This window comes from Echeneis naucrates, chromosome 18 (assembly GCF_900963305.1).
Source record: "Echeneis naucrates chromosome 18, fEcheNa1.1, whole genome shotgun sequence".
NCBI classification, from domain to species: domain Eukaryota; kingdom Metazoa; phylum Chordata; class Actinopteri; order Carangiformes; family Echeneidae; genus Echeneis; species Echeneis naucrates.
This window is the reverse complement of record NC_042528.1, coordinates 5,290,908-5,304,060: the sequence shown is the minus strand read 5'-3', so window position 1 is coordinate 5,304,060 and position 13,153 is coordinate 5,290,908. Positions and strand designations below refer to the sequence as shown.

General features: G+C 42.6%; 1 protein-coding gene across 1 annotated transcript in view; it reads left to right on the top strand.

Moving 5' to 3' along the window:
• The window catches only part of LOC115058829 (insulin receptor substrate 1-B), a 41,672-nt gene extending 38,355 nt beyond the window's left edge, over window positions 1-3,317 (top strand). The window contains exon 5 of the mRNA XM_029526365.1: window positions 154-3,317. Coding sequence (XP_029382225.1) covers window positions 154-161 — 8 coding nt within the window. The 3' untranslated portion in view covers window positions 162-3,317. The remainder of the gene's footprint in view (window positions 1-153) is intronic.
• The last annotated feature ends 9,836 nt before the right edge of the window (window positions 3,318-13,153 follow it).

Sequence of the window (13,153 nt, the reverse complement as noted above, 5' to 3'; positions counted from 1 at the left end):
TCTTATGCTGGATATTATAATTAACCAGATAAGCAACAGACACTGTATATACATGTCATAATATTTATTTCACCTTCATATCAGAGTTATTGTTTACCCTGCATCTAACCAAACCATTTCCCCTTCTTTGTGTGACTTTTTTTCTTCTTCCAGAGTGCTGATGTCAATGCGGCGTCCTTGGGGAAACAATCTGGTATCGCTCAAAGAGCTTCAAAGTCCCGCCTGCTTCTTCTTGTGACTACCAATCACATCTAGAGAAAAGCTGCATTGGACACACCCCTGAAGCACTTTCACAGAGACTGACAGAAAAAGTTTCTCTCCCCCCCCCTCCCGCCCCCCGCTTTCATCTTGTTGGTTGTGGAAACCAACAGGGATGTGCCAAATGACATTCTTGAAAAGATATTTGCTGCTCTCATTCCTTGAGTGAAAGCCAATCAGAGAAGCGTAGAAAAAGATGGAGAATGATGAGTTTTGTTTTGTTTTTTTTTTCTTTCTTTCTCTTGTTGTTGTTGTTATTTTTGTTTGTTTGTTTTGTTTTCTTCCAAGTGAAAAACTTTTATCATTAAGAGTACAGTGGTGGCTGACTATTAAGTGTATGAAAAAGAAAACAGATAGAAATGTATGTCTGCTCAAAAAGTGCCTCATTTTCAAACTGTAGCTGTTTTACAAAGAACTTTAACTCAGCCCGGACTGACTGAAGCTTTGGGTTCTTTTATTTTTATTTTATTTTCGCCATTAATTTGATGTAGTTACATAAAAAAAAAAAATTGCAGCAGAAGATATCAATTAAAGTGGGTAGCACTGGCGTGAGCTTTCGCCGCTTTCATGTCATACGGGATGGATGGTAGAGACTGGGCAGGTTGTCGTGTGAAGGTTTAAAACAACTTTGCATGGTCAATTTGATACAGTAAATTTTGTTGAATGGGGAAATGTGGCTGATGAGAGGCATTTATTTTTTATAAATTATAGGCACCTCTGTGCAATTCAGAGCCAAATTATTTATAAAAATATCATTCCTCATTAACAATTAGGACTTAAAAGTCAACGTGAATGTTACAGTAAATAATAAATCCATTATGACGTGAACGCGGCATTGTGGCTAACATAAATGAGGATGATGGTACTGGCGATCTGCTGGCCTTCCTGTCTACTGTGAGAAATATTAGCATAGCTGCTGTTGACTTACTGCTCATTATAACTCATGGATGTCTCTTTTACTCTATCGATTTCTCGTTTTCTTTTTCCCTCCTAACCTTTTTAACAGAGCCATACACCGGAAGTATTGAAACACACAGGCCTGAAACAAAAGGCACTTACAGCAGGGGAAATAGCAGCTCGCTACCTGGCTACAGCCAGCTAGGTCAGATTAACATATTAGCATCATGCCAGGACATAAATTGACCATCCTGCTGACTGCGGCTCAGGGAGAGACCCCTGACAAAGTGATAAGCAATCCCATTAGTGCTATTAGCTCCAGACACTTGTGTCTCACTTAATCCCCCTTCATCTCAGGATCCTAAACAACATACGGTACATACAGCTGAGGATAGAGTCTCTATCAATAGCCAAGCTAATGCTAGCTTTGTAGCGGTCAGCATACTGCTTTTAGCACCAGAAAGGGGGTCAAAGGTTATTCAAACACTTTCACTATGAAAACTGCTCATTTTTTTGTCACTTATTTCATATATTAAGGTACCAAACATTTTAAGGGTAAAGTTTTTACACTTTTAAACTGGTTAAAATGAAAGTGCTTTGACCTTAAATCCGTGATTAAGACTCTCTTTCTATCTCCTTCCCTCCCTCGTCTAAGTCTTTTGCTTAGCTCTTACTTTAATCTCTGCTATGCATCAGCACTTAAGTGCCTGTCTGTCTCTCTGCCCCATTTTAGCAGCTAGCACTCATAGGGCTGTCCTAGCAGAATATATCAAGTCTATTTTATGGGTGTCTTTTTTCTTTGTCTCTTTTGGCTGTACAGTTCTCATGAAATAACTTGTTCATGTTTGCTTGGTGTGACATTGATCTATCAGACGACTTGACCGACAGCCATGGTCCTATTTGGAGGAGTTTTGGACTGTTTCATATTGTTGGAAATGGAGGACAACCATTGCAGGGCCATCAGTGCCAAATGACATCAACGACAGACTAAGCTGTTCTCCTCACCAACAGCACCTCAAGAAACAACCTTTTAGCTCTCAAGTCTGGGCGTATTGCTTTGTTTTCCTTAATAATGTAACCTTTTTGTGTTTCGCCGTTGTTTTCTTTTGCAGCGGGGGGGACGAACTGTGACATATCTCGCCTCGCAGTCTGCTGATGTGACTCCTGGAGATAAAGGTCATTGTGTAGACTTGCGTATGCTTTAACCTTGAATTTTCCTATGACTTTGACCCGAGCATTATGAAGAAATGCATGAAGAGAAAGAAAAGGCCACCGTGAAAAACAGCAACAAGAAAATATATAAATGTCTGAATACATGTTCATCTACATAACACCAAATTGTACTCATGTGTTTGCCTGTCTGCTTTGGGAAGTTCATGAACTTTCTCACTCTGGTCACATGACTGTTGGGGGTAAGGGGGGACGAGAGTCTAACAATGCAGCTTTAGTATGAGCAGATTGGGATCTGTGGTTGGAATTGCCCCTAATATCAGTTACTAACTGGGGAAAAACCATTTAGACTTCGAAGCAGGTTGGACACATGAAGCCAAGGCATTTGCATCCAAGCAGACTCTCAGGCAAGCACATGAGGGCAAGTTGAAATGTCTCGTATATTTTGGAGGTGTTCTTGTACTGACATTGAGCAATTTTCCGCCACAACAGATATGCTTGAAGGTACATGTAGTGTAGAAAGAAAGCGTACAGACTTGCTTTCAGTCCTGACTAGCAGACATTATTATCCTGCCATTTAGAGTCCCCTTCCAGCTCTGAGCATCTCATGAACTTTTCCGTGAACCACATTTTTACTGTCAAACTGCCTACAGTCCTGAAAATGTTTTGCAGTGACGGCCTGTAGCTAAGTCCTCAATGGTCGCAGTCACATATCGTGATTAAAGTTCCTTTGGGAGAGCTCAGACGAATGGGGGGTTCAACGATTTAAGTGGCTGCATGATTTCATTCATTGCTTTGTTGGGTGTTTGAGGTATTCATAAAACGTGCAGGAAAAGTGCTGCTGCTGATCTAAATTGTTTTATCCCTTACTCCTGTTCCCCTAAGGGATGGTACTGAATGGAAATATTGTGAGATTTGCCATTGATGTAGGCAGTTTTACTTCTGTTGCTTGAGGAAAAAAAATCTGACTAAAAGTCAAAACAAGAAAAGGACTTCTGGCTTCTTTTGTTTCTGTGAGCAGCTGCTGAGTTTCCTATTCACTGATGTAATAGGGACGATTGTTCAAAAGTGGCAGGCAGAAACGCAGAAAAACAACAGTGCTACTGATCTACGGCGGGGAAGAAGAGAAGCAGAGGATGTGACAATTTACTGGCTGAGGCGAGTGTGAACATCTGCACGAAATGCCACAGACACAAGCTGGCTCATGCCCCTCACACACACACTCACTCTTTGACTCACACACAGTCGCTCATAGAGGCTGCGACCACAGCGCAGATGTCACACTTTATTGTGGAAAAGAAAACAGCCTGATTGTTAATCCACAAAGCCTTTTTAGCCACACTAGACACACTCACAGTTCCCATTGATAAGATCATTTGCACTCAAGTTTGGCAGGTTGCCAGCTGAGTCAATCACTCGTCTTACCGGTAATTTGACCAACGTCTTGTTTAGTAAGTGAGCTGTCAAACCTCCTTTTCTCTCCTTTGAAATTGCAGTTCTCTGATCACTTAGTTTAATGAAGTAAGCTTCTTTTAGCCATCGTGAATCTGTGCCTTTCTCTTGTTATTGTTAACATGTATGGGGTCTTGTATCATCCTTGTCCACAGATGGCCGAGCAATTTGACTACAGCCGGGTGTGACTGGGGCTCCGTAGGAATTAATAGAATGGGAACACACACATACAGATCACACTAGCACCTGCAAAAGCTCTCAATTTTTTTACTGAGGAAAAATGGTGTTCGACAATAACTGTCTCGGTAATACCTGCATGAAAAGATAAGCTCTCGCACTCACATTGAGAGCATGACTGAAACTGACACTGTGGCCTATGTCCTATTGGTTCTCTTTACAGCTCCTGTTCCCCCTTTTGTTCACTTGCATCTGAAGTAGTGATGCCCACAGGGGGTATTCCTACCTCAGCTTTGCTAGCTTGAAAGATATTTCGCCTTTCCCATGATGCACTTGCACAAGCATTGTTTCTGTTCAGTATTAATTTTTTTCACCATGACAAGAGAATGTTCCCCATGATGCACTTTCTCAAAAAAGCCAGGGCTTTCATGAATGAATGGTCACCGTTCTTTTGACAGAAAGCCAAGGAGAGCATCACTCAGAAAGTTTTCACTCTCCTTCAGTTCTTAGGTCGATGTGAGGAGACAGATGAGTTCAGTTCTGACCCACATTCTTATTCCCAGGGATGTTTGTGTGGATAAACAGAGCAAGATGAAAATGTAGAGCACTATCAGCACAGCTCGGATAAGGAGGAGTTGAGGCGGGCAAATGGGCACAGCTGCCATCTGGTTGTCGTGGCGACAAGCAATCAATTCCTCCCGCCGCTACAGTGGCAAACCTCTCTGGCCATGACGAGAGAGGAGGAGGGATACTGGACGCTAGCCAAGTGAAGAGGACACTGAGTTCAGTCACAAAGAGGTGCTCTGGCCAGAAGCCAACAGGTAGACCTGTTGAGTCTGAGCGGGCGATGTATCATGTCTTCTTTGTGTGCATGTGTGTGATGTTTGTGATCATCTTCCAGCGCAGCTTACAGTTACATTAGATGGGCCTATCAGACAACAACAGCAGAAATAGACCCGCTAAGCGTTGAGCATTGATTACAGTGCTTGCTTACACACTGCAGGATGTTACAGGAATGTTTGTACTGTGTCAGAAAATCTCTCACACAAAAACCACAAGACCTATTTGGTTGCTGTTCTGGGGCTTTTAATTACCTCACGTGAAATTTTAAAGAGCAAACTTCCATCTGTTGATGAAGGTTGTGTGAATTTGGAGAAATTGCTTTGAAGCTTAGGTCAGTGTCCCAATAATTCACAGACTTTTAAGACCATCTCATTTAACTTGGGCGTGATGTGAAGATGCTGTTGACTATTTTCAGGGCCCCATCGTGATTAAATTCTTATGAAATAGTCGGTAACCATCTCTCCAATGTCTTTCAAATTAAACAGTGAGCTTTACAATACTTTTTGTAACTCATGTCCAGACTTGCGACACGCTTTAATATTCACCACAGCAGAGGTGGCTGCCTGCCCCACTCCTGATGCTTTGTGTCTCATGATAAATTTGGTTAGTCAAGCCCAGAGCAACAATCACACTCATTAAAAATGTCCCAATTTCTATGTGAAGCAGGCCTTTGTCCTCCTTCCCAGACAGTGTCATATGTTGATGTGACTGTTTATGTAACCAGTTACTAATGTTTACACCAAAAGCAATCTAAAATATAAATTAAGCATGTGAAAAATACATAAATGAGGAACCCTCCCTCACAAAAAAAGTCTGACTACCTTGTTGTAGGCTGAAAGACAACTTGATATAACTCAATGTCTGATCCCTTCTCCCCTTCAATGGTTCTCCCATAATCCTGAAGTGGATGTGTTCTACTTCAGTCAAAAGTCACTGTATAAATCTGCTCAGCACTTTCTCAAACCTGTCAGCAGTCTGATATAAAGGAGGGGCACAAACCTCCACTCTGATGTATGTCCAGGCCTCTTTAATAGAGCCGAGATTGCTATTTTTATGGTGTTTACATCATTGGTACTTGGCCTTGTGGATCACATTCAGTCCATACTGCTGTATGTTGGCAACAATACAGGAAGTCTTCCTGTCTTTATGACTTCCTCCACAGGAACCACGCTGGATAAAGGACACGGAAATGGCTTTTGCCCCCATAGCAGATGTGGGAATGTTCATGTCAGCACAGTTTCATGATCCCAGGGGTGTATCTGTAGATATTTATGTTTTTTTGTTATATAATTCCACCACACAAGTTCTATCATAGGTAAACCGACTGTATGTATGTTGACCCAGCCCATAAAGCCCTGGATTATAATCAGTGCACTGCAAGATGCTTCCCTTAATCCCTCCTCAACTTTCCTCTCCACGGCACTTCATATAGGTTTTAGGGCAAAGTGAATCACTGTATACTCAATAAAGTTAGCTTACAGACACAGTCATGGTCAAACTCAGTGGCTCCGATGGTCGGGTCCATCTGCTGCATGGCATGTGAGGTAATCTGATCCACAAATGCCACAGCCGACGCCACCATTTTCTAATGTATTTCCAGCTCTCTTTTCGTTGCCGCCCCCTCTTTCACATAGTGTACTTAGCCAAACAAAAAGCCTTTCTCTGTCTTTCTCTCCCTCCCTTCCCCTTCCCTGCCTCTTCACCACCACCATCGAACGCTCACCCACTCTATCCATCGCCCTCTCTCGCTTCACGAGGGAGTGTTTGCCCTGGTCATGGATTTATCTTTATCACGGGATGCATAAGAAATTACCTTTGTCACTACATAGCTGCTGGCTGAGAAAAGGGAAGTTGACTAAGAAAAAGTGCCACATGGAGTGAGAGTTCGGGAGGGAAAAGGAGTAGCGGAAGAAAGAGGAGGGCGTTTTGGGGGGAGTGGTGGTGACTGTGCGGCCCCTGTGCTATATTTTCCTTGAAAGCTCCCTGAAAACCACAGACACATGGTACAGAATTCCCATCACAGTAGGAGAGGGGGGTGGGATGGAGGTGGGGGGCAGCTTTTGCAAGAGAACACCACACTGTGATCAACACACACACACACACACACAGCACTTTTATACATGAGTAGACACACTAGGAAAAGAAGGGAGTGTGTGAACCAGATCCACAAACACTCAGCTGCACAAAAGGCAGCGGAGAAAAAGGGGCAGACTTTGAAGGTGCCGGCAGGCCAACGCCTTGACATGCCAGCACACAGAAACCTCAAAACATCATCTCACCTTAATACCTTTCGGCTCTGTGGGAAGATGGACGGGCTCACTTTCCACGGGTATTGGGAGGTGGTGGTCGGTGGGGGTGGCATTAATCCAATGTACAATGTATTTAACTTTGACTGGCAGATCCCTCCACCCTCTCCTCACTTTGGGGCCCCTTCTAGCAGCAGATTGGGTACAAGAGTAGAGCTGGTATTTAGGTGGAGCTGGCTGACTGGGAAAAGGTGAAGGGTTGGGTGGTGTGAATGGGCCTGTTAGGAGCTGTGATCTTGACTTAGCGTGGACCCAATGCCCCCTGAAGGCTGAACACCCAATGGGCTGATTGATAATGATGTAAGTGTAAACATCAATTTTGCTTCTAACTGTTCGTTTGTTTTATTTTAATCTTAGACAAACCAGAATCCATAACAGTAATTGTGTGATTTATCTTGTCTTCTTCAGCTTGTTTTGTAAATTCCTCTTGCTTTAAAGTTATGAACAGCCACCGCAGCACAAGGACCGCAACAACCTCAACTTCAGGTCACATGTTGGATTGTTAAATGGGCGAATGTTGCCATCTCGTGGAAGATTTGAAACTTCCAAACTGATTAACCGTGCAAGTTATTTAACCATCTGCATCCATAGGGGTGTTTCCTCAAACCCAATCGGCTCATCTTAAATGGGCAGTTAGTATTAACAACATAGATAGCATTAGAAAAAGCACCTTTGTGTGAAAACAGCCAAAAATATTTGTCTTGAAGCCAAAATCTACTGGAACAAATCAAATAATGACTCACTCTTTGTATTAATGGTTTGGCTGAGCAACGGAAAGACCCTCTTATAATACGAAGGCTAAATTTTTCCATCTAGTAGTATGTTAAACGAGTTGTTAGAGACCAGCATGCTGAAACAAAGCTGAGATGGAAAATCTGTGTCAGCAGCACAGTGAGTAGCTGCTGCCTGCCTGGGAATGAGGACAAAGGGATTGGGAATACAATCAATTTATAAAAAGCCTTGAGTATGACCTCCCTGTGCTTTCCCTCTTCATACTTCAAATTACATGATGCAAAATATTTGACAAATGAGGCAAATGTAATTTTTTTTTTAAATTCAGTATTTTCAAATAATTCACAGCATTCCCTGTTTTCTTTTCGTCAGGCTGAGTGAAATAATGAACGAAACAGGAAGCAGTTGGTTTGGTGATTGATAAAAAATGAACCACAGAGCTGTAGAAATTGACTTTCATCAGTGAATAACCTCCCAATCAAACTATTATCACTCATTATTTTTTTGCACCGCAACCTTGTGGGTTATATTATGCTGCTGAGAGCACCATCTGTTACAATTTTTAATGCCTTCTGTTTTTTCAGTATGGTAAGTCTTTCAATATTTTTTCTTTTACCCACTGGGCCCTTTTCCCTGTGTCCTGTCACTTAAATCAACCTTGTATGACAAAAAAATGTATTTTAAAAAAGCCATCTTTTTCTTGGCCACTCACCGCTAGACTATAAAAAGGTCCCTCTCTAAAGGGAATGCTCTCCCATATAATGGATTAATAAAATATTTTTAACTACTTTGACTATTTGTCCATTTTTAGCACAAACCACCACATACTTCAGACTTTTCTGACATTTTCTAAATAGCCAAGAACCAAAAAAAAGAGACTTTTCCTGCTTTTATTGGACCTTCTGGTGCACATAACATCATTTCTCATTATGAGCCAGCTGCATTGACTTGAAACAGATATTCCCAGTTGATATTCGTAAATAATCTAGCTCTAACAAATCCTTGTTTAGTCCCTGACTCCTTATGGTATCGGTTGACAAAACATCAGACAGATTAAAAATACCACTGCCACTTTCTTGGTTATCCAGCAAAGCATCAAATGTTTTCATTTCACTGGCGTTTGCTCTGATTTTAAAATCCAGCGTTTTTTTCTCAGCGCTGCTGAAATCCACCACTTCATCCTCAGCGTTCGCATCAGGACTTCTGCTTGTATTTCCCCTGCTATCCACTCCATCATCAGGGTTTAAGGTCCAGTGCCCCGGCTCTTCCTCCGGCTTGGTCACGGCTGTAGTATTCAGAAAATAATCTTTTTCAGTCAGTGCAGTTGGTGTCTGGGGTGTAGCTCTGACACTGTTGAATGAAGCACTTCCAAGAATATCATCATATAGGACAGCTTTGAACCTGGACAGCCGTGTGGGCAGCCTGACAATGGCTGCATTTACAGTACCATTAATCAGAGGAGTAAAGTCCTTGAACTTTCTGCTGTTAATGTATGTTGTTTTCACAAGTTTCCCTCTCAGTGGGCTGCTGGTGGAGGTGTTGGACAGACTCTCCCTCATCACAGCTTTGGATCTGTTGGCCGGTCTTAGCTCAGATGTTGGTCTGGATTCAACCTTGAGGATCCCTGCTGATCTGAGATGAGCTGAAGAGACCCTGGGGGTCGGTGATGTAGCAGTTGGATTTTGTTCAATGTGTTTCCCGTTTGTTTTCACAGGTGCATTTCCAATTCTGTCTTGAGCGGACTGAAGTCCCAGAAAAGGGAAGAGTTTCCTGTCCTTTCTGTACACGTCTGGTATGAGCGGGCCGGTTTTCACTGATTTGGGACCTCCTGTGCTCTGTAGAAGAGGTCCAGTATCTTTTTTGCTTGGCTCATTTAGCTCGTTTCTCCTCTGTGCTGCTCTGTCTGTGGTTTCTGTTTGTTTTTCAGCTGTTTGGTTGTACCTTCTGATGATCATGCTGCCTTTGGGTTGGAAGATCTGTGAGCTCCCAAGTTGAATGCCTTGCTGACCTGTAGCGGACATGTGTGGGTTTCTAACTAAAGTTTTGGCTCCCTCACGTGGTTGAAAACCTTTGAGACCATCTGTTTTTTCATAGACTGGGACTTGTCTGTGATCTCGCCTGCTGTCTTTTCTGGCATCAGCCGGCAGAGTGTGGGCATCCTTGAATCCTGATGAGAACAGCCTTGACGTAGAAACAGTTTGGATTAGAGCTGAAGAGTCAGAATAAGAAGTGGAATAATCTGTAGATGTGCTCTGACGTTTTGCTGGCACTAAAGAAGGTGGTCTTCTCTGGCCAAAACTATATTTTGATGACAAAGGGGACTGTAAATTTGCTGTTTTAAAGTTATAGTTCTTTCCTTTGTCAAAGCTGTGTCGTTGAGAGTTTTCACTGGAGGAGGAAATAGATTGCCTTTTAATAGCTGGTGACGGAAATTCTTCAAACCTGATACTGTGACTGCTTTGCATGGACTGTCCTGGTTTGTAAACATGAGATGAACCTCCCGTTGTTATATTTCCAAGAGATTTCTCGCTGCTAGTAGCAAAGCTATCCTGTCGAACTACATGAGAAATGGGACTAAAGCCTTCGTTAGTCCTGCCTTTCCCAGAGGCAAAATGGAGTTGAGTGGCAGGATGCATGCCAGGGACAAGTTGTTCTGTGGTGAAAGTATTAAGATACCGTGGCTTGGCAACATCTTCCTTGGTTGGATCTTCTTTGTGCAATTGTTGGAAATTTGAAGTAAATCCCCTGTAAATTTGTGCATTAGAGGTTTTCTGCCTGTGTGGCACTGTGGTGAAACCATTTGAAGCTTGTTGCACACCATCTGTTGCTTTATCAGCTGAGGTCTGGGAGTCCTTGAAGAGATAGGACTGCACCTTTCCGTGTCTCAATGCCTCACCACTGGTCATTAAGCTTGGCCTCTGAGAGAAATCTGTAATGAATGGTGTCAGTTTTTCTGGTCTGTGCTTGTCTTTGATAACAGATGCTTCTATGCTATCGCTGATTGATGGTCCAGGAGAGACTGTTTTACCTGCAAAGCTGAGAAATTTTCTTGATTGAATCCCACCCGATGTACTCCGTGCTCGAACCGCAGGGAGCTCATTTGTCCCTTTATAGCCACTGTTATGTCCTCTAGGAGTCGGCACTGAAGCACTCCAGTATTCACCAGCCCTTAATGGCCAGGCTGTTTTAAATGTAGACAACTTTGGAGAAACATTTTTCGGGGCTTGTCCTATGCTGTGGGATTTCTCAACATCTTTGTGGTCCCAAACTTGTGATAAACCAAGGCTCTGTTTAAAGAGGCCACCACCTTCTTTTTGAGATGGTTTTCCATTAATCAGTGGGTGTGAATTTAGTCTGGATGTTAGCTTTTCAAACCTCTGTCCCTCCTGCTGAGAATGACGAGTGAAAGTGCTGCCTGCTGGCTTGACTCCACTAGTGCTGCGACCTCTCTGTATTCGGACCAGTGTGTTATCTGGGCTGTTTTCACTGTAATTCAAACTCCCTCCTTGAAACCATAAATTGTTTGACCGATGATCATTGATTGACAGCACAGCTCTAGATTTCCCAATCCTCTCCATTTCACTCCCTTTAAGAGTTTGGAGTCCAGTTTCAGTTGACAGAGTTCCAGCAGAGAGGGGACGGTGTGAGCTGAATGGAGTAAACGGTGATCTCAGGACAACGTACTTGACTCCAGTGTCCACTTGGTTTGTCATGGGACTGGCTACAAGTAGAAAAGAATAAGTAAATAACAAAACCCAGTAAACAGGGATTCATACATCACAAGATAGTGTTAGCTACAAAGACACCCCAATCAACTAAATGTTCTTATATTCACCAACTTTTTTAATGTTTATTCATATTCATTTATATCATGTTTAGCACTTTTAGTTTAAAAAGATCTAATGGGCTTTCAAACTTGTTTACTAAAGCGATTTCCCCCACAACCAATACAGCTTTGCATCTTGACATTATTCAGAGAGCCACCAGAATAAAATACTAGATCACTGAAACTACAGACTGTGCAGCGTTGCCCTACAGACACCCACCTCTTGCAGCACCTGAACACATGAAAATCAACAGGACGGCTACATGGATGGGCAGGGAGAGAAACATGACTCTGCAGAGGGAGTAAGCAAAAACGCTCAAAGAAGTATTGGTGCCATTTATGCAAATCCTGTTTGTGCGCATTCCGAAAAAACACCACACTCAAACTTCAGCTTACCTCAAGCAGAGAGTAAATTTATCTGACATGGCAGAGATCTTCTTCCCAGGTTTGTAGGATAGTCAAAAGATAAACCCAAAGTATGTTGTGCTGGTGTTGGCAATCCCAATATTTACCTTTTGAAACACACAAGAGGAACATTGAGGAGATTTGCTGCTCTGCTGCAGGTTGAGACTAATTGGAAGCAATAAAGTTCACCTGGTTCATGAAAGGTCACTTCCTGGAACTGTCTGAGTGGCCGTTTCCCTACTGAAGCCCATTCTTACTCACTGCCAGTGATGTGTCTTTAGTGAACGATTTGGTCATTTTGAACTAATCTTTTGTATGAGTCGGGAGTAACAATCATCTCAGCGGGTGATTTGTTCTTTTTTCCCTGGTCCGCACATGAACGCAGGCGCAGATTTGTCTTTCTGCCGCATATTCTCTGTGAAGGAATGAGTGATTCGTTCACAACTCATACCTAGAGGTTTTCTGGTCTTTCCTTCATTATTCACGTGGTTACAGCAGTAACATGACCAATGCTGCTGTGAGGAGAGCTATCTGACCTTTGCGTGAAAGTTAGTGTTAGCTATGTAGCTATGGCCTTCCCGTTGGAACTAATTCATACGCTACGGATCTTCAGGTTGACTAAAGTGAATAGCCATCATAGAATGTGAACTTTTGAATAGGCAGAGCGCTCTCCTACCAGCAAATGAAGTAATCAGTAATTTCAACTTCAGTAGGCTATGTGTATGTGTATTGTATGCCAAGTGAAGCAAAATGTTGCTCTTCAGTGTTTGAAATCTGTGCTTTTTCTGTCATTACTCAAATGACAGCTACAGCGCCACACTGGTTCCGATGAACGAAATGAACAAAAGACTTAAAAAAAGATTAATTCATTTTACTGGATGAGATTAAAAGACCTGAGTCAGTAAAAAGATCCGAACTTCTCATCACTCCTCACTGCAGTTTCTTCTATCTCTTCCTCAATTTCTGTAGTTGCTCTTCCCTCTCTTTGAAAATTTGCTTCTCACGTGAATTTCACGTTCATTTTAACGAGGTACACCCAAATTCCTGTCCCAACACTGAACAAAAGAAGCCACAGGAAGTCTCAAAG